A 26,265-nucleotide genomic window follows, 5' to 3' on the forward strand; every position below is an offset into this window, starting at 1 on the left:
TAAAAAGAAAGAAAAAGACATAAAAATGGTCTCTGTATCAAGGTGACAATATACAGGGTCATTGGCTTAAAAGAAAACAAAATGAATAAACAGCCTTATTCAAAAAGAAATACAATTGAAAACATTCCAGCAAACTACACACATGTAAATACAAAAACAATATAAAACCCTATATTGTCTTATACCTGTACTTACAACTGGGAAACAGACGATTAAAAAGCCTGAAGGTAGAGAGATCCTCTCACAGAGCCAAGAGAGCCACTAGAGACACAGACAAAGAACACACACCCAAAAATTCCCTCCCTGAGCTTTGAAAAATCCGGTTTCCTGATTGGTCCTCTGGTCAGGTGTATGGTTCCCTTTGTTAACCCTTTACAGGTAAAAGAAACATTAACCCTTAGCTATCTGTTTATGACTCCATTGCTGGTACATAGACGCTCCTTTTTCTTTTTCTGGAGGTCACCTGCTGCTAAATTTCTTCACTGTCCCTCTGTCCCCTCTGCGCAGCCTGCTCCGACTCTTCAGAATGTTGTGGTCATAGAAGCATATCCTGACGTCTGTCCAGGAAATCTTCATTTTCTCTTATACAATGCAGGGTCAATAGTTGTTTCTCTAGACCTTGAACCTTCTCTTCCAATACATGCTCATAACTGCCGTAGCGATCTGAGCGGGCTCCATGCTTGCCATGGTATGGTGTCTGTGCAGAAAAAAGGCTTGAAACGATTCTCAGCCATTGCTCTCACTGAGGGAGGGGGGCCTGACAACATGTACCCTGAAGCACCCGCGACAATGTTTTTGCCCTTTCAGGTATTGGGAGCTCAATCCAGAATTCCAATGGGCGGCAGAAACTGCGGGAACTGTGGGATAGCTACCACAGTGCAATGCTCCAAAAGTCGACGCTAGCCTTGGTACTGCGGACACACACCGTTGACTTAATACTCTTAGTGAGGACACACACAATTGATTGTATCATTGATTTCTAAAAAATCGACTTCTATTAAATCGAACTAATTTCGTTGTGTAGACATACCCTTTAAGGCAAGAAGGGACCATCGTGATCATCTAGGCAGACCTTCTGCACATTGCAAGCCACAGAACCTCACTCACCCGCTCCTGCAATAGGCCTATAACCTCTAGCTGAGTTACTTAAATCCTCAAATGTTGATTTAAAGACTTCAAAGTTGCAAAGAATCCATCATTTAATCTAATTCAAACCAGCAACTGACCCTTGCAGAGGAGGACAAAAAATCCCCAGCATCTCTGCCAATCTGACTTTGAGGAAAATACCTTCCTGACCCCAAATATGATGATCAGTTAGACCCTGAGCATGTGGTCAGACCCACCAACCAGACTCCTGGGAAAGAATTCTCTGTAGTAACTCAGAGCTCCCCCCATCTAGTGTCCCATCTCCAACCATAGGAGATATTTGGTAATGGAAGATGTGGCTGGGCCTTTTGCCATAGTAGGCAACCTCTTTACATCATCCCCGCCTTAAACTTATCAAGCTGTCTTGAAACCAGTTAGTTTTTTTTGCCTCCACTGCTCCCCATGGAAGGCTGGTCCAGAATTTCACTCCTCTGATGATTAGAAACCTTTGTCTAATTTCAAGTGTAAACTTGGTGATGACATGTGTATATCCATATATTCTCGTGCACCTTTAGCCCTTAACTTAAAGAACTCCTCTCCCTCCTTGGTGTTTATCCCTCTGATGTATGTATGGACAACAATCATATCTCCCCTCAGCCTTCATTTTGTCAGGTTAAAGAAGCCAAACTCCTTAAGTCTCTCTAGTAAGGTAAGTTCTCCATTCCTCTGATCATTCCAGTATCGTTTTTCTGTACCTATTCCAGAATGATTTAATCATTCTTAAATATGGAAGAACAGACCTGAACACAGTATTCCAACTGAGGTCTCTCCAGTGCCTTGTACAATGGTAATAACATTTACCTATCTCTACAGGAAAAATCTTGCCTGATTCATCCTAGGATTGCATTAGCCTTGTTTACAGCCACATCATATTGTCAATTCATGGTCATTCTGTGTTGTTTATCAAATCACCATAAAAAAATCAAATATCCTCAGTGTTTATAGCCTATGTTCTTATTTTTTGCCTTTTCAATACAATTGTTACAAAGATCCTGTTTAAAGCTCTTATTATTGTAATACAAACTTAACCCTGGTACAACTACACCATAATTGAAAAAGCGACCCCTCCAAGGTAATGCAGGTGTTAGTGGGTCACTGCCATTTCTTAACACATACAGAGGGCGGCTAGACATGATTATGACAAACTTTATATTTATTTAAAAATAAATAAATGCCCCCTTTCCGCCTACACACACACACGACAGTAAAGGACACTGTTCTCACCCTACTACCTTACCATTAAGGCTATCTCTATACCAACAGTGATTCTGGGTGACCTAACATACCTAATTTTGCCACAGGTCATGAAACTATAATCCAGTTTCACAGACTTTGACGCTGCTTCAACTACAATTTCCTCATCATCCATATACACTTTTGCATAGTTGTCTGGTTTCCGACCTTCATGATCTTAACACAAGCAAAGGTGTACATGAATGGGAAAGAAATTGATCAGATAGAAAAGTTTTGCTACCTGGGGATGTGATGATATTTGAAGGTGGCTGCCATAAAGATATTCATACAAGATTAGGAAAAGTAACCACCACCTTTGGAAGGATGAAGAACATCTAGTCAAACAGAGGTCTCCATACCAAACTAAAGATCAGACTATATTATCTGGTTGTATTGAACACAGTATTGTAAGGAGCAGAGATTTGGCAGATGACAGTGACTAACAAAAAGACATCAAAAGCTGCCAATTACAGACGGTTGAGGAAGACACTACACATTTAATGGAAAAACAAAATAAGAAATGTGAGAGTAAAGAGGCTGACAGAGCAGGACATGTTAGATAATATAAACAAAGAAAGAAGGCTCAGGTAGTTGCGAGATGTACACAGTATGGAAGATGGGAGACGTGGTAAGCAAGTATGGAATTGGGTACCCAAGGGAAAAAAAAGCAAGTGAGTAGGGCCAAGGAAACACTGGCAGAAGACAATGACAAAGGGTATTCAATATGCTGGCATCATCTGCGAAGAAGTACCACAATTAATGAATGTCCATAATCAGTGGGTTGCCTGATGTGTCAGTGGCTCAGGAGGAACTAAGGAAAGGTTACTGAAATAGGAAAATGAGAGGTTAATACAATGCTGAAAGCTTTCCTTCCATCTAAAAAATGAAGGCACCTCCCAAAAACACACCACTCAGATGTCCACCAAGTTGCTGTTGTTAAGATTTCTGCTGAGATAAGAGAATTGTTAGCATAACAGACCAAAATGTTCTTATAATGACAATAAATATGCTCATACAGATAATTACATACTGGTTTTCATCCAGAAAAGGTTGCCTTCTTTTTTTTTGGACACTGGTTTTCTGGGAGTACTTGTCAGCTTGGTTATGCGTGGCAGTGGGCATTACTAGCATCACCATCATGGTCATCAGCACATCATCATATATTTTAATAAACCTAAGTGCAAGGTTATACACCTAGGAACAAGGAATGTAGGATACACTTACAGTCTGTTTGACTGTGTCCTGGAAAAGAGTGACTCTGAAGAAAAATCTAGGTAGTATTTAAACAGGAATTCTGAGTGTAATGCTGTTGCTAAGAGTTCTAACACAAACATTAGATGTATAATTAGGGTGGTATTACTTCTTTATGTCGCTTTGGTGATACCATCACAGTAATTCTTTGTCTAGTTCTAGTGTCCATGCTCCAAAAAGGATGTTGAAAAATGTGGACAAGTTTCAGAGAACTCCAAGAATGAATTGAGGCCTGGAAAATCTACCTTACAAAGAGACTCAAGAAACTTATTCTGTTTACCTTATACAAGAGAAGAGTAAGGGTGTTCCGTTCACAATCTCCAAGCACTGACCTGGAGAGTTTCTGTTTGTTTTGTTTTAGTTTATAGTAGCGGGCTCTTAAATCTAGCAGGCAAAGGTATAACAAGAACCAATGACTCAAAGCCTATATAAGGTGTCAGCTTGGAACCAAGAGGATAATTGGGCCAGTTTAAGAGTTACAGTGAAATATGTTTTGCCTCCTATCTCTAGTCCCCCCCCTCCATAAAAGTCCATTTCAGCCAACCAGAAAATATGCAGCTCTGCAACACTTCATTGTAACTTAACTGAAAGCATCAGAGAGAAAAGATGCATTTTCCTATATTCAGCTTGTCTTTTCTCTGTGTTTGTGATGTTTGGTCTTAAAATAGACAACTTTCAAAAATAAAGCCAGAATTGTACCCTTAAAAAAACAAACTATAAATATACAATTAACAGGTGTAGTTTAAATATTTTTAACACACAAAAGAAGGTAGGTTGCTTACAAAAGTGTGGTGTAAAGGTAAAACTAAATTATTGGAAACAATAACCCAAACACAAGTTACTGCTACTCTGTCAAAGGAGAAATAAAGGTTATTTAAATAAATCACCGAAACCCTATCTAATCCACAATACACCTTCCCAACCTATTGCCAAAGGTTCTCTTTGTGGTGATAGAGATCCAGATGGTAAACCTGAGTGTAATAAACTTATGGCCTAGCACTGAATAAGGAGCATTCTAATTTTAATGGGACTCAAACGAAAGATACTTTACCTCAGCCTGGAGAGACAGCTGTTGCATGGCAGCAAGAAGTTTGTATTTCATATCAAGGCTACATTTGGGGAGGAAGAACACATTTATTTGGAGCTTGAGATATAAAGGAGGAGGTTTTGAAATGAAGAGGTATGAATACCACTTACCACCCACAATACCACAGCTACAAACTACCTGCACAGCCCCCAAGTTCCATGCTCTCCCCCATCAAAATTGCTTACCTCCCTGCAGCATAGGCATCATAGCTATCTTTCATCCCTGCTCTGCAGCTAGTCGATGCAGTAAACTGAATTAAACATTTTGGAGATAAATTATAAAATGGATTTTGGGGGAGAGGGCTAGAGATGGAGTTATATAAGCACTTGAGCGGTTCCCCCATAGCTGGTGCTTTGGCTCACTTGGGCTGAGGGAGGCACTTTGATTCTTGGAGACTACAGTCATGGTATTGGCGGGGAATTGACGCAGAAATTACCGATGTATTGGCTCATTATGGGACTCCATGCTTCCCATAAAACGGGCAGCCCCCCTCCCCACCACCTGTCACCCTCTACATAACCAAGAACCCGCCTGGCAACTTTGGCACTCTACGACACTAAAACAACAGCGCTCAGGACATGTGAGCTGAGAATCTACTGACTCTCCGCGATCTTTTCAGTACAGAAGATGAAGAGAGAGATGAAAAATGAGAGCCGCTGGTGACTGGGAGGAACAAGGGAAAAGAAAGAAAGAAGAATATAAAACGCAGCTGAGTAGCAACAAAATGAAAACGGCTAGCAGGTTTAAAAAGCCCGCCCAGCACAGCGATTGATCAGCGCGGCCCGTGGCCACTTATTACTCCTAGGGGGTTTTCACTAAATTCAACCCTTCATCGCCCAGTCCCGGTAATTTGAGGAGCTAGTTTGGTTTAACACATCGCACCTCTGGGCTTCATTAGTTCATTTCCAAACAAATCTAAATTATATCGCAGGAAAACTTTATTCCCTTAAATCAGAGCACACACAAAAAGAAGAGCCATTAATGCTATTTTTAGTGTTTATGTGAGCAATACATGCACCTTGGTACTTTTCACCCTTTTTATTGTACATCCGCCTCTCGCTGTGCTTGTGTTTTTGCCAAGTCTCTAAATTCATTGACCTCTCTAAGGGTCCTTTTTCAGAGTGACCTTCAAACTGATGCATTTAAGAGGAGGAGAACGACCAGACCACAATAAAATGAGCGAGGAGACAGGTTAAATACGGAGCATAGCCGAAATGAGATTTTATGACTTACTTTTAATTTCCCTATATTATATAAAAGTACCAAAACGAGATATATTTTAAATCACATAGATAACATCTAGAAATCCATTGTATTACAGCTACTAATTACTCTAAAGGTTTATTACTTAACACAGGAATGTAGGGAACCTTGGGAAAAAAAGTACTAAAGAATTATTGAGTTTAAAATACAAACCGTACTCACTTTATTCAGTCTGTAAGACGATAATTTAGCTCTTTTCTGATCCTGTGGGCGGCTCTGAAAAGAGCCTTTGGGTTATTTTTTATTTAATTTTCATGCACAGATTCAGATATTCCGTTTCTCGTCGATCACTTTTACTTGCTCTTGGCTTTATGACTTTCGGTTTTCTTTGGCAGCAGTACAGCCTGGATATTAGGCAAAACACCTCCTTGAGCGATAGTGACTTTCCCCAGTAGTTTGTTGAGCTCCTCGTCGTTACGGATGGCGAGTTGCAAATGGCGGGGGATGATCCTGGTTTTCTTGTTATCGCGCGCAGCGTTGCCAGCCAACTCGAGAATCTCAGCAGTCAGATACTCTAAGACAGCAGCCATATACACAGGTTCTCCAGCGCCAACTCGCTCAGCATAATTACCCTTCCGGAGAAGCCGATGAACACGGCCCACCGGGAACTGCAAGCCAGCCCGAGATGACCTGGACTTTGCCTTAGCCCTCACTTTGCCGCCTTGTTTCCCTCGACCAGACATTGCAGCTCTTCGCAACAGAAACCGCTGTTCACAGAAGCACAGATGGGGGAAACATAATGACGCAACGATTCTTGGCTTTTTATCCCTTCTCCTGGACGGAGTAGTGAATCATGATTGGTGGAAAAATGTCACTGTTTGAGCAACCAATGAAGAAGAGGATCTCACATTAACCAATTGCAGCAAAAAACACGTTGCCCTATGTTTATTCTAACTGCCAATAGAAAACTAGAAAACAGACTGTTCATTTGCATAGCAAACGTATAAATAGAGGGAGGAAACCCTTTCTTTGACTTTTTTGTAGTCGTTGTGGTTTTGGAGGGTATTGATAGCTGTTAAAATGCCTGAGCCGGCGAAATCTGCTCCTGCTCCCAAGAAGGGGTCTAAGAAGGCTGTGACCAAGACCCAGAAAAAGGGAGATAAGAAACGTAGAAAAACTAGGAAGGAAAGTTATTCAATTTACGTATACAAAGTGTTGAAGCAAGTTCATCCGGACACTGGCATTTCTTCAAAGGCTATGGGGATCATGAACTCTTTTGTAAACGACATTTTCGAACGTATCGCTGGGGAAGCGTCTCGTCTGGCTCATTACAACAAGCGTTCAACCATCACATCCCGGGAGATCCAGACCGCTGTGCGCCTGCTTCTGCCGGGGGAGTTGGCCAAACACGCGGTGTCTGAGGGTACAAAGGCTGTTACCAAGTACACCAGCTCTAAGTAAAGATCAATGGAAAGAATGCTAACATCTGTAACCCAAAGGCTCTTTTCAGAGCCGCCCACCTTTTCTGTAAAAGAGCTTTAGCACTAAACCATGCATGGTGTTCTTTTGACACAATACTCTATTCTGCATTTTTAATATCGGTGTTTATTATTGATGGATACTGAAAATAAATTGATTGCAGTAGCTCCAGTTTAAAATTGTATTTGCCTTATTGAGGAACCAAAACCCACCTGAATACAAGAAATAAAACTGAAATTTACTGTATACGACTACTCGAATGATGAAAGTAAAAAATATATCATTTGTTATTGCTTTCTCTTGTCTTCCAGTTGAGGGTGTGCATTCAGTATCCATATAAATGCGCCTTACTACTTTTCTGTCGGTTTTACATTGATTAACACAAAGTTTGCCTGACAAGACTGTCCGTAGATGAAAGTTAACTCAAAACTTTTGTTGAACTGTGGCACTTGAAATACCTTTTTTAACTGACAAGGTTTGCATCAGTAACAAATACGTTCTTTAATCCAATACACTAAACCTAAGAAACGTCTTGATTCCGGGATACATTTGTGTTGTGAACTAACACAAACACGAGGAAACAATTTATGGAAGTATTGTAAATGAATCCAGGTACAGTCTTCCTTTGTCCTTAATCTACACTTCAAATGTAAAGAGAAGAATTGGTGGGTTCTGGATTATATACCCAATCAATTTGCGGGGAAAAGAGTTTTTAGCTCACCCTCACCTTTAAATCATCTCGAATTAATAAGAGAATGGAAATATGAACACATACACTCCCCCCCTCCAAACCCTGGTCTATTTCCATGCCTGTTCTCTGGGATTAGTATTCAGGAGTCATAAATAGGTCAGCCTGAAAATGAATCAGTGAGACAGTACAATATTTATATACTGTATGATAAATACACACACACAGAGAGAAGAGAAGAAAAAATATATTTAAGGAATGGGCTATAACTATAGCTGGGCTGGAAATGCAGTCTCGTAGCCGTGTCTGTCCCAGGATATTAGCGACAAGGTGGGTGAGATATCTTATGCTGTACCAAGTTCTACTGGTGAGAGAGACAAGCTTAAAGATATTATCTCACTCACATGATCTCTAATAGTTGGGCGAAAGTATTTGAAAGACGGATGCTTTAGGGGGATGGGGTTGGAAATAGGAAAATCAGGATCCTTCAGGGAGAGAGCAATTGGTGACGAGTTTTTGTGCTCAATCAAATCAGAGAAGGGGAAGGGAGCTCTTCTCAGAGCGCGCGGGGTTTTCAAAAATTTGGAAGTGTCCAATAAGATTTAGCCATATATGAACTATCAGCCAATCAAGACGGAGAAAGTTCCTACTTCTCGGTTTTTTCTGTTGTCAGTATTGGTCGAAATGGCTAGAACGAAGCACTAGCTTAGAAATCTACTGGGAGCAAAGCACCCCGCCCCTAACCAGCTGACTCATAGGTACCCAGAACAGCGCCACCGTAAGGGATCCTATCAATAGCTGCCAGACGCCAGAACCGTGTTCACTCTCTGATCTTTTTTAATTAAAACTGCCCAGCATGCCATCCTAAAAGTACACCAGAAAGCGAGAGCATTTATTCCTCCTTGTAACACTCCCTGTACCCGACACAAAGCGAATACTCAGGATACTTTCACACCACCCACACAATTTTCGAGTGTCTAGCATGAGTACAGTGATTTTGCTCTTTTTCTGAAACTTGGGGGTGGCTCTTAAAAGAGCCGTTGGGTCAGAAATTTCCTTTTCAAATTTACACTTTACTTCTTCGGAGCTGCCTTCTTCGCCTTCGCGGTTTTGGCCTTTGTCGGCTTGGGCTTGGCAGCTTTTGGTTTCACTGCCTTAGCTGGGCTCTTAGTTGCCTTCTTGGGCTTGGCGGCTTTCACTTTTTTCGGGCTCTTGGCCGCTTTCTTGACTGCGGCAGCCGCCGGTTTCTTGACTTTTTTCGGGCTCTTTTTCACGGCCGCAGCCTTTTTGGGCTTCTTGGCGGCGCTGGCGGGCTTCTTGGCAGCTGGTTTCTTAGGCTTTGCTGCGGCCTTCTTCTTCGGCGCCTTCTCCTTAAGCTCACCCGGTTTCTTGTTGAGTTTGAAAGAACCAGAAGCGCCGGTACCTTTTGTCTGTACCAAAATACCCTTGCTCACCAGGCTCTTTAATCCTACCTTGATGCGGCTGTTGTTCTTCTCCACATCGTACCCTCCGGCGGCCAGAGCCTTCTTAAGAGCAGCTAAAGAGAGCCCTTTGCGCTCCTTAGAAGCGGACACCGCCTTGGTGATCAGCTCGGTCACACTGGGACCTGGAGGTTTGCGGGCTTTAGAACTAGCTACTGCCTTTTTCGGTTTCTTAGCGGAGGTTTTTGCCCCAGGAGCAGAGACAGCAGGAGCTGCAACAGGCGCAGTTTCCGACATGCTGACAAACGTTTTCAACAAATCAAAAGTAATTGGGCTGGAGAGAGTAGGTCAGATGCCTGAATTTATAGAGAAGAGCTGAACTGTGATTGGTACGTTAAAGAGCCCGCCCAGATGCAAGCCAAAAAGAGCTCTTTTCTCCTCTCTGTTTGTGTTTCTTCGGAGTTAAAAAAGTGTATTTTTTGCAAAATATCTATCACCAATTTACCTTATTTCTTAGCTGGGTGAAGGTGAAAGAGGCTATTTTCATTCAGTAGAGTTTCTTGCAGGAGAGAATAAAGATGAGGTAAAGAAGAGCCAATAAACCCTGATACTTAGAGCTGGAGAGACCTCTGAAGAGGGAAACTTTTGTTTTTCGCTGTAAATTAAAACTTTACCGTTGGCAATAAAACCACAACTACAATGAAATGTTGTTCTTTAGAGGGTTTTCTCCAATTCAGGGTATAAAGCCAGTTATTTGAATGTATATTGTTAATATAAATTGATTTTGAAAAGAAGGAAGTAACACAATCTCATTCCTGAACTGGGAGAATGGATTAAGAACTGCCTCCCTTATCCAAATCCTTTATCTCCTAAAAATACTAAATTCTGCTGAAATAGACCCCCATGCAATGTCACAGGGATCTGATTAAAGATTTGTACAAGGATGTTAAATTTACAGACATGTATATGGAAGTAACTGTATCACTGTATCTGTCTAGGTGTTCAAATAGAGTAAAAAGGTCATTTTGTTGCTCTCTGAATTAACTGTTCCTAATAAAATAAAATAACTTCTTTTTGTTAAATACTTTAGCAAAATTGACAACTAATGAAATTTATGCATTGTTTCAGTCTGAATGAGAAGAAGGATGTATGCTTTCATATCAGTATTCATTAACGTTTATAGCAAGAGAAACAATTTTATAACAATAATAATAATAAAGAAACAAAAGTCCATTTTCTATGTAAATTTACTACAGTACTATGCAAAACTAGCTTTTATAAACTGAATAATTCATTTTCCAAGTTATCTACTTTTATCTGTATTGTATCTGTATTGTATTTTGTCTTCATGTTATAGGTGCCACCCTTTCAGGAGAAAAAAAATGCTTCAGAGAACTTTAATATTTTCTGTGGCAGTAATTCAATGTGATTTAATTTTGTGTTTGTTTGGTCATTCATTTTTCTCAAGAAGTAACAGAACCTCAAAATTAATTCAAAGACTCTTGGCAGAGTGAATTAAAAATTAAAAAAAAACCAGTGGTTGAATTATCACTATCCTATGATACAGGCATAACAAAATGTGAGGAATTGCAACCTCTCTTTCTTTCTGGTAACAGTAGCCAGAAGTTTCTTTTGATTATCTTGATTTTAATCAGTGAAAACTAGGCCACAATCAGCTCCTAAAGTACTGGGCATCAACCATCCTGAAAATGTGGTAATACAATAAACAAACTTAAAGATACGGAATAATATTTGACCAGATTGTAACTGATGACAAGCAAATGTCTCCTATACAGACTCTCCATTGATTGATTTAGAAAAGTAAGGTTCGTCTCACCTCATTCACATTATATTATGGATAGGGCTCTAAAATAATTAAAAATAATAGATGTACCCTAAAGAAATGCCTTACATTGTTGACTCATATTCAATTTGTGATCCACTATAACCCTCAGATCATTTTCAGCAGGACTACCATCTAACCAGTTAGTCTCTATTTTGTAGTTGTGCATTTGATTTTTCCTTACTAAGTATAGTATTTTGCAATTATCTTTATTGAATTTCATCTTGTTGACTTCAGACCAGTTCTCCAGTTTCTCAAAGTGATTTGGAATTCTAATCCTGTTCTCCAAAGCGCTTGCAACCCTTTCAAACTTGGTGTCATCTGCAAATTGTATACACATATTCTCCATTCTATTATTCAAGTCATTCATGAAAACACTGAAGATTACCAAACTCAGTATTAACTCTTGTGGGACTGCATATGATACACCCTCACAGTTCAACAGTGAACCATGAATAATTACTCTTTGATTACGGTCTTTCAACCAGTTGTGCACCCATCTTATAGTACATTCATCTCACATTTGCTTAGTTTGCTTATGAGAATGTCATGTGGAACTGTGTCAGAAGCCTTATTAACAGCAAGATAGATCACATCTGCTGCTTGCACTCTATATATTAGGCCATCATTCCTGTCAAACAAGGAAATGGAGTTGGTTTGGCATGATTTGTTCTTGACAAATCCAAACTGGCTATTCCTTATAAGACTATTCTCCTCCAGGTGCTTACAAACTGATTGTTTAATAATATATTCCACTATCTTTCCCGGTATCAAAGTTTGGATGACTTGTCTATAATTCCTTGGGTATTCTTAGTTCCCCTTTTTAAAGACAGGTAAGGTAAAAGCTTTGTTATCTGGCATGTTGGGGGAATAGGAGGTGCCGGTTAGTTAAAAATTCCAGTTAACTAAGAGTTATATGGAAGGAGGGAGTTTGGATGTGGGAGAGGGCTCAGGGATGGGGATTGGGATGAGGAAGGGAGTGCAGGGTGCAGGCTCTGGGAGGGAGTTTGGGTGTGAGAGAGGGCTTGGGGCAGGGGGTTCAGATATAGGAGGGGTTTTGGGGTACTGGATCCGGGCGGTGCTCAACTTGGAGGCGCCCCAGAAGCAGCAACATGTCCCTGCTGCTCCTCGGTGGAAACATGGCCAGGCAGCTCCACACGCTGTCTCCGCATGCAGGAACCGTCCCTGCAGCTACCATCGGCCACAGTTCCCAGCCAATGCAAACTGTGGAGTCAGTGCTCAGGGCAGGGTGGGAGCAGCACACGGAGCCCCCATGGTTGTTCCTTCACCTAGGAGCAGCAGGGACATGTCACTGCTTCTCAGGAGCCAGGCAGACCCGCCAGACTTTTAACGAATATAAGAAATGCCGGTCTCTAGAGCTTTCCAGTTGGTAAAGTGACGGATAACACAGCTTTTACTGTACTAAGTTTGCCCTTCTATGGTCTTTTGAAACCACACCCATCCTCCGTGGGCTTTTGAATATAATTACTAAATGTTCTGAGATTGCTTCAGCTAATAGATGAAGTACTCTAGGATGAATTTCATGAGGCCCTGATGACTTGAATATATTTAACTTATCTAAGGGTATGTCTACACTATGAAATTAGGTCAATTTTATAGAAGTCAATTTTTAGGAATCGATTTTATATAGTGGAATGTGTACGTCCCCGCTAAGTGAATTAAGTTGATGTAGTGTGTCCTCACTATCATGGCTAGCATCGACTTACAGAGCAGTGCACTGTGGGAAGCTATCTCGCAGTTCCCGCAGACTCTGCTGTACATTGGAATTATGGGTTAAGCTCCCAGTGCCTGATGGGGCAAAAACATTGTCGCGGGTGGTTTGGGGTACATGTCGTCACTCTCCCCTTCCTCTCTCTCTCTCTCCATGAAAGCAACTTCAGACAATCATTTTCCGCCTTTTTGTCTGGGTTACCTGTGCAGATGCCATAGCATGGCAAACATGGAGCCCGCTCAGCTCACTGCTGCTGTTGCAAGCATTGTAAACACCTTTCACATTATCTTGCAGTATGTGCAGAACCTGGCTAAGAGACGGCAACAGAAGGACTATTGTGACGAAGATATGGATACAGATATTCCCGAAAGCACCAGCTGTGGCAATTGGGAGATCATGGTGGCTGGGTGATACAGTGGAATGCCAATTCTGAGCCTGGAAACCAAGCACATACTGGTTGGACAGCATAGTGTTGTAAGTATGGCATTATTCCCAGTGGCTGCGAAACTCTTGCACGCATAAGGCCACTTTCCTGGAACTCCATGAATTGCTTTCCCCCCACTCTGAAGCTCAGGAATACCAAAATGAGAGATTCTTTGACTGTTGAGAAGCGAGTGGCGATAGCCCTGTGGAAGCTTGCAATGCCTGATTTCTACTGGTCAGTCAGGAATCAGTTTGAAGTGGGCAAATCTACTGAGGGAACTGCTGTGATTCAAGTAGCCAGTACAATCACTGACTTTCTGTTATCAAGGGTAGTGACTCTGGGAAATGTGCAGGTCATAATGGATGATTTTTCTGCAATGAGGTTCCCTAACTGTGGTGGGGCGATAGATGGAACACATATCCCTATCTTGGCACTGGACCACCTTGCTAACCAGTATATAAACCGCAAGGGGTACTTCTCAATGGTGCTGCAAGCACTAGTGGATCACAAGGGAAATTTCATCGACATCAACGGGGGGTGGCCAGGAAAGGTGCATGATGATTGCATCTATAGGAACTCCCAGCTGTTTGAGCAGTTGAAAGAAAGGACTTACTTCCCAGACCACAAAATTACTTTTGAGGATGTTGAAATGCCAATAGTTATCCTAGGAGACCCAGCCTGCCCCTTGCTCCCATGGCTCATGAAGCCATACACAGGTAAACTGCACAGTAGTAAGGAGCAGTTCAACTATAGGCTGAGCAAGTGCACAATGGTAGTAGAATGTGCCTTTGGATGTTTAAAAGCTCTCTGGTGTTGTTTGCTGATTAGGTTAGACCTCAGAACAACAAATATTCCCATTGTTATTACTGCTTGCTCTGTGCTCCACAATATCTGTGAGAGTAAGGGGGAGACGTTTATGGTAGGGTGGGAGGTTGAGGCAAATCGCCTGGCTACCAATTTTGAACTGCCAGACCCAAGGGCAATTAGAAAAGTACAGGTTGCGAAGCTGTGCATCAGAGAAGCTTTGAAAACCAGTTTCATGATGGCCAGGCTACAGTGTGACAGTTATGTGTGTTTCTTGTTGATGCAAATCTGCCCCCTTTGTTGATTTTAACTCTCTGTAAGCCAACCACCCTCCACCCTTTGATCACAGCTGGCAAAAGAAATAAAGTCACTATTGTTTTGAAACCATGCATTCTTTCTTTATTAATTTTAAAAAAAGGGAGATAACTGATAAGGTATCCCAGGTGGGGTAGGAGAGGAGGGAAGAACAAGGCCAAATTGCTTATTGTAGCCACACTACAAATCAAAACTGTTTGAATGACAGTCTTCTGTTGCTTGGGCCATCCTCTGGAGTGCAGTGGCTGGGTGCCCAGTGCTTCCCCGCCCCCACGTTCTTGGGCATCTGGGTGAGGAGGATATAGAACTTGGGAAGGAGGGTAGGCGGCTGTACAGTGGATGTAGTGGCGGTCTGTGCTCTTATTGGCTTTTCTGCAGCTCCACCAGACACCTGAGGATGTCTGTTTGCTCCCCCATTAGCCTCAGCATTGCATCCTGCCTCTGCTCATTTCACTCACTTAATGCTTTCCTGGACTCTGCCACTGAATGCCTCTATACATTCAGCTGTGCCCTATCAGTGCAGGAGGACTCCAGGAGCTCAGAAAACATGTCATCAGAAGAGCTTTTTTTTTTTTTTTTGCCTTCTAATCTGTCATAACCTCAGGGAGGAGATGATAGGGGGAGCATAGAAACATTTGCATCTGTCGGTGGATAAAAAGGGAGAGTAAAATTTAAGAAGTTAAATTTCTGAGAACAAAATGGAGACTCTTTCACAGTGAATCAAGCAATTCACAGCAGACAGCATATGTGCTTTAGATACAAAGCTGCATTAAGCCTTTTATATTGAGAACCTGCCGGTATGGTGACACATCATATACAGCTGGGCAACAGAATTTGGTTTCCAAGCAGCCATGGTAAGCCAAAGGGTATGTGGGTTTGGCTTCTAACACTTTGATAACACGTGAAAATATTTTCAAACTACAGCATTCTCCTTTCCCATAGCAAGCAATGCCTGCTGGATTTCACATTTAAAAAGAGGGGCTGCGGTTTTGGGGTGGATGCCTCTGCATGGGTATTTGGGATGATCCTTTCACCCTTCTCCTGCTGCGTGGCTATTCTCAGGGATGATCCCTTTTAGCCAAGAGCAAACAGATCAGCATGAACAGAGTCCTTTTACTGTTCCCTTACAAAAATTCCCCTATTTCAACCAGGTGACCATGAGTGATATCAGTCTCTTGAGGCTAACACAGAAAGATATAGACTGAATGTTGCTTGAATGTGACCAGAACCAAGGACCATTAGCTGCCATGCTTTGTGCTTTAGTGATTCCAGACTACTTGCTACTGGCTTGGTGTGGCAAAGTGTCCTACTGTGGGGGACAAAATAAGGCAGCCCTCCCTAGAAACCTTCTGCAAAGCCTGTCAGAGTACTTCCAGCAGAGCTTCATGGAGATGTCCTGGAGGATTTCCGCTCTATTCCCAGACACGTTAACAGACTTTTCCAGTAGCTGTACTGGCCAGGAATGCATCCCAAATCTTCAGGGCAAATAAAACATTAAACACTATTGCTTTTAAACCCTGTACTGTAGTTACAAATGTGCGCTCACCAGAGGGGCCTTCTCTGCTTTCAGGGTCAGGGATCTTGCCTTGGCTCCAAGGTGATGAAAAGGTCCTAGCTGCCAGGGAGAACGGATTTACCGCTTGCCTGAAACACATTTTCCTCCTCCTCCTCTTCCTCATTCACAAAATCCTCCTCTGTGTTGCATGAGACTCCCCTCTTGCAGGTGTCCATGGACTGTGGTGGGGTAGTGGTAGGGTCCCCTCCTAGAATGCCATGCAGCTGTTGATAGAAACAGCATGTATGAGGCTCTGATCCAGAGTGATCATTTGCCTCCTTCATCATTTGACAGGCTTGCCTGAGCTCCTTGACTTTCACATGGCACTGCTTTTGTCCCTGTTGTAGCCTCTGTCCATCATGCCCTGTATGATTTTGGCATATATATTAGCATTTTTTCTCTTTGATCCTAGTTATGCCTGCACAGATTCTTCTCCCCATACAGCAATGAGATTCGGTGTCTCCCATTCACTCCACGCTGGAGCTCGTTTGCTATTCTGGGGGGACTGCCTGATCACCTGTGCTGCTGAGCTCACCACGCTGACCAAACAGGAAACAAAATTCAAAAGTTCCCCCGGGCTTTTCCTGCGTACTCAGCTAATGCATTGGAGTTCAAAGTGCTGTCCAGAGCAGTCACATTGGAGCACTCTGGATAGCTCCTGGAGGCCAATAATATGTATTTGCGTCTGCACTGCTCCAGACTTGACCCAGCAAGGTCGATTTTAGCGCTATTCCCCTCGCTGAGGAGGAGTACAGAAGTCAATTTTAAGAGCCCTTTAGGTTGATGGAAGGTGTTTGCTTGCGTAGACACATTCATTATAAAATTGACCTAATGCAGCTAAATTCGACCTAACCCTGTAGTGTAGACCAGGGCTTTATATTCTTTAATCTGTTTTTTCCCTATTTTGGCTTATATTCCTTTTCCCTTGTGAATATTAATTGTGTTGAATATCTGGTCAGCATTAACTGTTTTAGACAAGACTGAAGGAAAAGGGGTACTAAGCATCTCAGCTTTCTTGATATAACCACTTATTAGCTCTCCTGTCCTGCTGAGTAAAGGACTACACTGTCCTATATCTTTCTCTTGCTGCTGGTGTATTTAAAGAACCTCTTCTTATTGCCTTTTATGTTCCTGGCTAGGTCTAATTCAATTTATGCTTTAGCAGTTTTCATTTTTTTCTTACCTGTTTGTGTTATTCTTTTATTCTCCTGAGTAATTTGTCCATGTGTCCACTTTTGTTAGGATTCCTTTTTGATTATCAGGTTATTAAAGCACTTCTGATGGAGCCATATTGGCTCCTTACTACAATATTTTGTCCATCTTTACTTCACATTGGGATAGTTCCCAGCTCGATCTTTAATATTGTCTCCTTGAGAAACTGTCAGCTTTCTGGAACTCCCTTTTCCCCTAGATTTGCTTTCCATGGTAGTTTGCCTACCAGTTCTCTGTGTTTGTTAAAGTCTACTTTTCTGAAGTCCATTGGCCTTATTCTGCTGCTAAAATGTCTGTCTCTCTGGTTACTTCCTCCACTTTCTGAAAGAAAAAGTTCTTCTTTGAGTGCTTGTTCATGTCCATTCCAATCAAGTGTGTGTGTGTGAGCATGTGCACTTTGGCTGGAAGATCTTTCCCCTATTAGCATCCATTGGGTTGACCTGGGCGCCCCCTGGAGTCATGGCCTCATGGCATCTAATATATAGCCCTGCTGACCCGCCACCCCTTCAGTTCCTTCTTACCACCAGTGACAGTTGCTGGAGCTTCCCTTAGCTCTTGCACTGCAAGTTCACTCTCTATCCAGTTGTATAGAGTTAGTCGTTAGTGTTGTCAGAGTTATTAGAGTTTAGTATAGTGTTTGCTAGGGGTCCTGCCCCCCCCCCCCGACTCTGGTTCCCAGAGCAGTGGTATGTCACAGTCCCCAGGTTTCAAAAACTGTGCGGCCTGCGCCAAGCGCATGCCCAAAAGTGACCCGCACTCATCGTGTCTGCGGTGCCTGGGGAAAACCCATCAGAAAGATCTCTGTAAGATCTGCTGAGAGTTGCCTCCGAGAACTCTTAAGAAAAGGGAACAGTAGCTCAAAGTGATCCTCATGGAGGCAGCTCTATGCCCCTACTCTGACCCGAGCTTGGGAGACCTGACCCCTTCTGTGTTGTCCTCTACGCGGAGCCCCCCGGCACCATAGGTGAGCTTGACTCTGAGAAAGGACTCTTCCTGAGACACTCAGCATTATATTGGCTCCTTGGGCGCGTCTGACAGTAGGCACTGCTCCCACTTGCAAAAAGAAGAAAAAGCCAGACAATCGTTCTCCTCCAGCTAAGCCATGAGATGTGTGCCCCTAGGTGGGCCACTCCTTGGGATCTCCTTCTGGGGCTGTGTTGATTCCTGCCCAGGTGTGGCAGTTGAGTCCATCCCTGCCTCAAATACCGGAGCCTACACAGGAGCTTCAGCTCCCGTCCACACCGAAAGCATACCAGGCTGCTCAGGACCTCCTCCACCTGAAGGCACCATTCTTGCCTGCCAGGGAGGAACTCTCAGTGCTGGTGGATCCACATCCTCTGGTGCATTCCAAGGGGAAGCCAGATATGATGTCATGTCGCCATGTCCCTCGGTGCCTACTCGCTCCGACAGAGAGCCTACTTGCTCCCTGAGCTCTTGATGTTCAAGGCACCAAGGATTGGCTCCTCTGTGGTCTTCAGTGCCTGAGACCTCGGACTTAGAGTCCGACTCCTATCGCTCTGGTAGGAGCAGAAGTCACACATCAATATCCGGTAGAGACAAAAGAGAGCCCCAGGTGTGGCCTCTGCAGTGGCAGAACCCACCTCAGTGGCCCTTCTGGCCCCCCTGTGCTTTTCACCAGCGCCAGGCAGGTCCACGCTCAGCAACATCTTCCATGGCCTTCACCACCGTCATGCCACCTTCTGCTGCACATTTACCCTCAGCACCTACGGTCCCAATGCCTCTGTCTCCGGCACTGTGCTCAGCTTCAACCTCGGCGTCACCTTCTTCCATGCCTGCATAGTTATCGACGTTGACCTCGATGCAGGCACCTGTGAATGTAGCAATGCAGCTCCCTCCTGTAGGACTGACGCCACTGACTGTGCCAGTTTTGACATCCATAGCCCTGGCACTGTCAGCAGTGCCGCTACCTCAATGCTTTCCCCTGAGTCACGTGACCCCTCGGGAGAAGATAGTAGGGATCTTCCACTACCGGCACACACTTCATCCTCCTTGTCGCTAGACGAAGCATTGACGAGGACAGCCGTAGCCCCTGCTTTAGAGGACAACAGAGTCATGCTGCAGTTGCTGTGCAGGGCCGCCCAGGGTCTGAGCATCAAGGTTGAGGATATGGTAGAGGAAGCAGATTCCATGGTGGATATCCTGGCACCCTTGGGACCTTCACGTATAGACTTGCCTCTTATAAAGACTGTTGTGGACACCACTGAGACCCTGCAGTAGATACCGGCATCCTTGCTATCTACTGCCAAGCACAACTGGTTTCAGCCCAGCGCATTTCATCATGGATTGTGGCCTGTATCAGTGAGTACTACAATCTAGCACTCTACAGCTGGGTTCCCGCACCTCCGATCAAAGCACACTCCAAGGCACAGACTTCATCGACAGCATTCCTGGCTCAAGTTGCGACCTAGAAAATCTGCAGGGCAGCAACATGGTCATCCATACACACTTTTGCTGCGCACTTTGAATCACTCAGCAGGCCAGAGACGATGTGGCCTTCGGAAGAGCAGAACTACAATCAGTGGACATCTCCGACCCAACCTCCTGAATTTGGCTTGGGAGTCATCTGATTGGAATGGACATGAACAAGCACTAGAAGAAGAAAAAAAGGTTACTCCCTTCACGTAACTGTTGTTCTTCGAGATGTGTTGTTCATGTCCATTTCAATACCCACCCTCCTGCCCCTCTGTCGGAGTAGCTGGCAAGAAGGAACTGAAAGGGTGGCGGGTCGAGAGGGCTATATATTAGGCACCATGAGGGAGTGACTCCAGGGGGTGCCCAGGCCAACCTGATGGATGTTGCTAGGGGAACAAATCTTCTGGCTAACGTGCATGTGCATGCGCACACCCCAGATTAGGATGGACATGAACAACACATTTCAAAGAACAACAGTTACGAGAAGTGAGTAATCATTTTTTGGCCCCATTTTTATGGGTGGACTCCCCTTCTGGGTGCCACCTGATGTGCTAGGGCCAACCTGTGCACCAGCCTGTTTCCCCTCCCTCCACGCTGTGCAGCTGTGTCAGGCTCTCCAGCCCCCTTCCAGCACAAACACAGGTAGGGACATGCCCAGCTGTAGAATCACACAGTGTCTGCAATCAGCTCTGTGTGAGAGGACTCAGTCTGGGGAATTGCCCAGCTTTTTGGTACACACCCCCTTCTGGAGTGTAAACCCAAAATTATATTGTCTTACACTGTATAAAAATGTATACAGCATAAGCTCATAATATTCACCTCCTCCCTTACTATGGAGGAAGATATGCACAGCATTTTTTCATTGTGTTTTGCTTTTTAAGTGGGGAATGGGGGGACATCACTTGAGATAGAAGTGGACAGCCTGTGATACTTAGTAACAAGTCAAGTTATTATGCATTTTATGTTTTTGTTTTAACTCCTCTTTTTGTGCTCTTACCTCTCCCTCTCTGGTTCCCTCTTCTATAGCCCCTTATGACACCCATTCTTCATACCCCTTCCCAGAGCCCTTTGGACAAGCAACACTCAGGAAAATTATACCTTATAAAATTATGATTTACATCAAACTTCTACAATTGCTGACACCTTATGCTCATGCCTCCCCCACCGTTCTCTTGCATCTACTTTATTCCGACATAATCTGGCAAGTAGCAAACATCAGACAAGGTAATCCAAAAACTATGAAATAAATATATGAAGCATTTCATCCATGTACTCCCCCCTCCAACTCATCCCATGGAACCTGTGTGGGGAGTAGAATAGGATTCAATAGAGCAAATAATACAAACCTTTCATCACTCTCATAACATTAAAATAATAATAATAATAATAATAATAATAATGATAATAAAACTCTTAACCAGCCAACTGATCCTGAATTTCAATTTTATTTCCTGGAATGTGAAGGAATTCACCACTCCAATTCAAAGGATAAGGGGGGTAAAAGCATTGTCATTATTAAAGAGAGCAAAGATCAATATAGTTCTTCTGCAGAAGACACACTTGACCGTAGATAAGGCTGCTAAATTAGAATGTGACTGGGTAGGAAAAACAATGTTTTGCTTCTTCTCATCCAGATTCAGAGGGGTAGCAATCCTTTTCCATAATGTACTGGCAATAACAGTGTCTGAGTCAATTTCAGATGATCAGTGCAGATCTTTAATCCTTAAAGTCACCAGAAATGGATCTGAGCTAGTCATTTCTAATATACTTTTTTAACTTCTTTGTATGGAGCACCCCGTCTCACTATTGTAATTGTTGGGGATTTTAATTAAGTGCTTTAAGTGGTTAAATCTGCCTGTAGGGTCATAAGCCAACCAAAAGTACAATGGACCTGGAATTGCATATGTAAGCAGGGGAATGGTCCTGCTATTATGGGGAACTTTTTCTGGCTTATAAATTATCCCAGTCAAATGGGCTAGCGAAAGGATCTGAGTCCTCTCTCCTGTTACCCGAAATTGGGCCAACTAGAAAGCTTAAGGAGGACCAATGACCCACCAGAGTTTCGCAGAAAGCACTGGAGATGTTAGGATCCTTGAAGGTGAATATCCCACAGAGCAATGATGGATGGTGCGATGAAGGTAAGTGTTCCTGAGGCACAATGAAATGCAAAGCAGTGAACTACTGGCCAGGTGGTCTGGGCAAAGGGCCTTCACAGGAGGTACAACCTTGTGAGTGCACTGCTGAGCATGTGGCCCTTTCCGCTTTTAAGGACCAGCTATTCATGGTCTGCGACTAGAGATGACTTGGCCACGACTGGTTGGTCACATTCCACCTCCAGCAGTGTCCATGCATTGGGTGTGTGAGCGTTGTCTAATTAGAGTCCCAGACACCTTGTCTACCTGGGAGCTCTTCTGATCTTCCAGGTGTTCAAGTGGCCCATTCAATCCACAGGCATTCCAGGAGGGAGGGGGAAAGCCACTTCACAGGTATTCAGAGAGGCAGAGGAGACAAAAGGTGTGTGTAGGGGGAGTGTAACAGATCTTTTGAACATACAGGTTATGCATAGCATACAGATCACTGGTGCTCCTACAACAGCTCCCACTCCTTTTACCCAGAGGTCTGCCTGACCTTGAGGGTTCCCTTTCCACTCTTCTGTGTGGCAGAGTCCTTGTAACCCCAACAAGGCTGGGCCCAGGATTCCTGGGGGGGCTGCACCCCCAACCTTGTAGTGGTCACTTAGGACAGGGGCTAGGGTATCCCCACTCCAGGGTTCTCTCTTCACACTGGATGCTTCCCTGACCCACTGATCATTACACACAATTCAAATCAGATACAATTTATTTAGCAGCAATCAATTTAAAAAATGAGGAAAAATGGGAAAGGTTAAAGTAAAACATATAACCCCACTCTGTATCCTGGGGACATCACAAACAGCAGTCTCTGGAATGTAAGGGAAGTTCACGTCTATTCCTCACATGTGCCAGGCCTCCTTCTCAGGCCCTGGCTGTGCTGCAGGGATGTTAGGGGTTGGACACTCGCTCTGTCTGTGACCACATGCCTTCAGGCTCTAGGTGGCAGGATTCTTCTTCCCAGTCTAGGCTCCCTGTCGCAGTTACAATCCCCCTCCAAAGTTGTACAAGCCATAAAGGACAGCTGCTATCTTGTTACTTTTAGAATAAACTCTTTGTCTCTGGATGTTTTCTACAATTAGCACATACCTTGCAAATTGGCAGGCCTGTTTCAATTAGCAGAAACCCAGCAGGTTGAGAGATATATTTCTTTCTAATGGTCAGGCCAAAACTGGGGTCTGTTCTGGAATCATTCTTTCTTACATTTTCCACAACATAAATGTATTAATTATTACTTTTAATCCAACAGTTGTTCCCCTAGTCTTTCTCAAATAGGAACAGAACTGCATAAGAAACAGACAAGCAGATGGAGATTTAATTCTTCACTTTTATTAGATCCCCATTATGAATATAATATAAAGGAATTGGCCTTTTCCTGGAGACAAACAAACCCTCAACATCTTCTAGTAGGATGTTGTGGGAGACTCTCAAGGTCTATTTGAGAGATAGAATTATTAGTTTAATGACTGCCAAGAAGAGGAAGTATGAAGAAAAATTGAGTGGCCTGAAGAAAAAAAAAAAGGTAAAAGAGCTTTATTCATCTTATGCCATATCCCCATCTCCAGATTTGTTGTGATCTCTGATCAATTATAGATATGAACGCAATGAGCTGCACTTGGCATAGACTGAACTCACTCTATTTTGACTCAATAGTGTTTCTGCAAATTGAGTGAAAAAGCAAGCAAGTTGCTGGTATATCAACTAAGACAAAAGGCCTCTGTGTGTAGAATCATGGTCTTCTGTGATAAACATGGTAAATTACGTACATCACCCAATGAGATTAATAAATAGTTCTTTAATTTCTGCGAAGATCTGTACAAACCCCTCCACAGATGATTTGGATCTATTTTTTTCCAAAATATTACATTACCACAAATTACTGTGTGGAAAACTTGATGGTCCCCTAACTGAGGATGACTTAAGTGAGGTGATTAAAAATACGAAAGTGGGGAAAGTGTCAGGCCCAGATAAGTTCCCCAATGAATTCTATAGATACTTCTTTGAACTTCTGTCCAACAAGATAACTGCAATGTTTAATTAATCATTTCTATAAGGCACCCTTTTTCATATGCTGAGGGAAGCCCTAATATTAGTTATTCTTAAACCAGAAAGAGATGGTAAGATGCCGCACTATGTTCCAACTGCAGGCCAATTTCCTTTATTAATAGTGGTACCAGAATACTGTAGTGGCAAAAGTTCTGGCAATGAGACTAGAGAAAGTTTTGGGCTCCATCGTACATCCAAATCGGTTGGGTTTGTCAGAGACCTTCTTGGCTCTGATAACCTTTCACAAAGTTAATCATATCATACAATAGCAGTAAAATATGGTGACCCTGAACCACGAGCTGTTTTAGCCTTAGCTGCAGAAAATGCTTTAGAGAGGGTAAACTGGAGATATGTTCTATATCTATACTCTACAATGATTTGTATTTGTACCCATGTTTAGTTCCTACATCCAATTGTTATATTTTTTCCCCAGCCTCTTACTTCACAACCAGCAAAGTGACCTTGAATATTTCCAGCCTCTGCAGAGGAACTAGGCAAGTGTGACTGTTGTCTCTATTACTTTTTGATTTGGCTCTTGAGGCCCTGGCAATATCTATACAGTCTCATCCATATATCCAAGGAATATAACTTGGTTCCATGTTGATGTTATATGCAGAGGATGCCCTGTTGTGTTAATTTAGAGGGAATATACGGACCCCAAAAGTCCAATGTGTTAACAAGACTGTGATGGGGTGTGCATACTGCGCACTAGGCAGTAAAGGGTTAATCCCACACTAGGAGAAGTGCTGCCCCTTTGACCAGACTGGGCAGGCTCCAAATGCTGCACAAGTATAGAGGAGAGAAGCCCACCTCATTCTGGGCTGACTGCCGGGAAGGAAGGACACTCTGTGGAGGCTCAAGCCTGGGAGCTGCTTCAGCTCCCGATTGCAGGACCAGAGCGCTTGAGGACCAGATTGGAGACCAGTTGCCCTCAACCAATTAGCGGAGTTGGAGTACCAACCAGCTGCCTGTACTAAGGAGCTCAGAGATTCTGATGATGAACAGACCCTGGCTTCAGGATTCATGGTAGGAAATGGCCTAGAGGGGTGTAGTGAGTGGTACCTCGCACTCGGAGAGAATCAGTGTGTTGCGGTAGGATTCCTGCTGACTGGGAGGTGACCACATTCACCACTGACAGGACCCTAGGCCGGGACCCCCTACCACCTCTGCTGCCACCCACCCCTGGGTGGTGGTCTATTTCTTTGACTCGGGCTACTAGGACACACTGCGCTACCCCAAAGGCAGTGATAGAGACTCTGGCCACTAGGCCATACAGCCCCGATCCCAAAGGAAATGCTAGTGACTCTGGCTACTAGGCCACATAACCCCAACCCCAAGGGTAGCTGTGTTGAATCTGACCATTGTGCCTTATTGTAGTGAGGTCTGAAACAGTTGGGCAGATGGTTACGCAGTGTCAGCACCCCCATTGCCAGCTGCAACGGGGGACAGGGAGTGCATATACTGCTACAAAGACCCAGTTACTTTCCAACATTAAACAGTTTTAAACCAGGTTTGGTACATAGAAATGCTGAGCACCATGGCAAACACCATTAAAAATCCTCCATTAAAGACAGAAAAGAAAGAAAAACAAAGCATTTGAAAAGTCAAATATTAAGTAAGGCTTTCATTTTAACAACATCCCTTGTTCCCTTCCCTGTATCTGTAGCCAGTCTTTAAAGGAAAAACAAAAACAAACCAACGTAAACCTTGTTTGACAAGATGGCAACTAATGTCCTTTAGGGAAAAGACAAGTTAGTTGAGATTGGCTGGAGCTGTTTTTGTTGCTATTGCTACAATTGTAAAAGTCTGATCTCATTTCCTAGAAGGAAAAACAAGCACAATATGCATAAAAGGGGAAAGAAAATAAAAGTAAAGATAGAAAATGTAGTTTCTGTCTTTAGTATTGACGTTCACTTACAACCTCACGTTTAGAGAACCACAGGGACAGCAGGTGGTTTTACCTGCCACTCTGAGACCTGGCAAATTTGTACTGTACTAGCATCAGGTTGCTTAGGGCATGGTATTTAGCTGCCTATTTCTGGTTACAGACTTTCAGTTGCACAATATGCAGTTTTGGACAGTGTTGGGATTATTTCAAGTTACTAATATGGGAAACTTTCATGTTTCCCATTTGTTAGATCTCCTACTTTGCAAACATATCTTTGTACAATTGCAGTCCTGCTGGCATGCTGTAGTACTCTCTGCCTGTACAGGGAGAAATGATCTGATATTCAGAGTACTAGTAATCCTCTTGTGAGACTGAG

At 43.3% G+C, this 26,265-nt stretch overlaps 4 protein-coding genes across 4 annotated transcripts in view; 1 reads left to right on the top strand and 3 right to left on the bottom strand.

Annotated features, from left to right (window-relative positions):
* LOC116834992 (histone H2A type 2-C) overlaps positions 1-26,265 on the bottom strand; it is a 299,566-nt gene that overhangs the window by 177,573 nt on the left and 95,728 nt on the right. The window lies entirely within an intron of this gene.
* LOC116827279 (histone H2A.J-like) lies at positions 2,862-6,972 on the bottom strand. The gene is made up of 2 exons (XM_032784678.2): positions 6,143-6,972; positions 2,862-3,204 (listed from the first exon to the last, which is right to left on the bottom strand). Exon 1 carries the CDS (start codon positions 6,661-6,663, stop codon positions 6,274-6,276), a length of 390 nt encoding a protein of 129 aa, XP_032640569.1. The 5' UTR covers positions 6,664-6,972; the 3' UTR covers positions 2,862-3,204; positions 6,143-6,273.
* Positions 6,952-7,508, top strand: LOC116827280 (histone H2B 8). The gene has a single exon (XM_032784679.2). It carries the CDS (start codon positions 7,001-7,003, stop codon positions 7,379-7,381), a length of 381 nt encoding a protein of 126 aa, XP_032640570.1. The 5' UTR covers positions 6,952-7,000; the 3' UTR covers positions 7,382-7,508.
* LOC116827278 (histone H1.01) lies at positions 7,506-9,863 on the bottom strand. Its single transcript, XM_032784677.2, has one exon. The coding sequence runs from the start codon at positions 9,803-9,805 to the stop codon at positions 9,161-9,163; it is 645 nt and encodes a 214-aa protein (XP_032640568.1). The 5' UTR covers positions 9,806-9,863; the 3' UTR covers positions 7,506-9,160.

The sequence above is a fragment of the Chelonoidis abingdonii genome, chromosome 1 (genome assembly GCF_003597395.2).
Source record: "Chelonoidis abingdonii isolate Lonesome George chromosome 1, CheloAbing_2.0, whole genome shotgun sequence".
Taxonomy (NCBI): domain Eukaryota; kingdom Metazoa; phylum Chordata; order Testudines; family Testudinidae; genus Chelonoidis; species Chelonoidis abingdonii.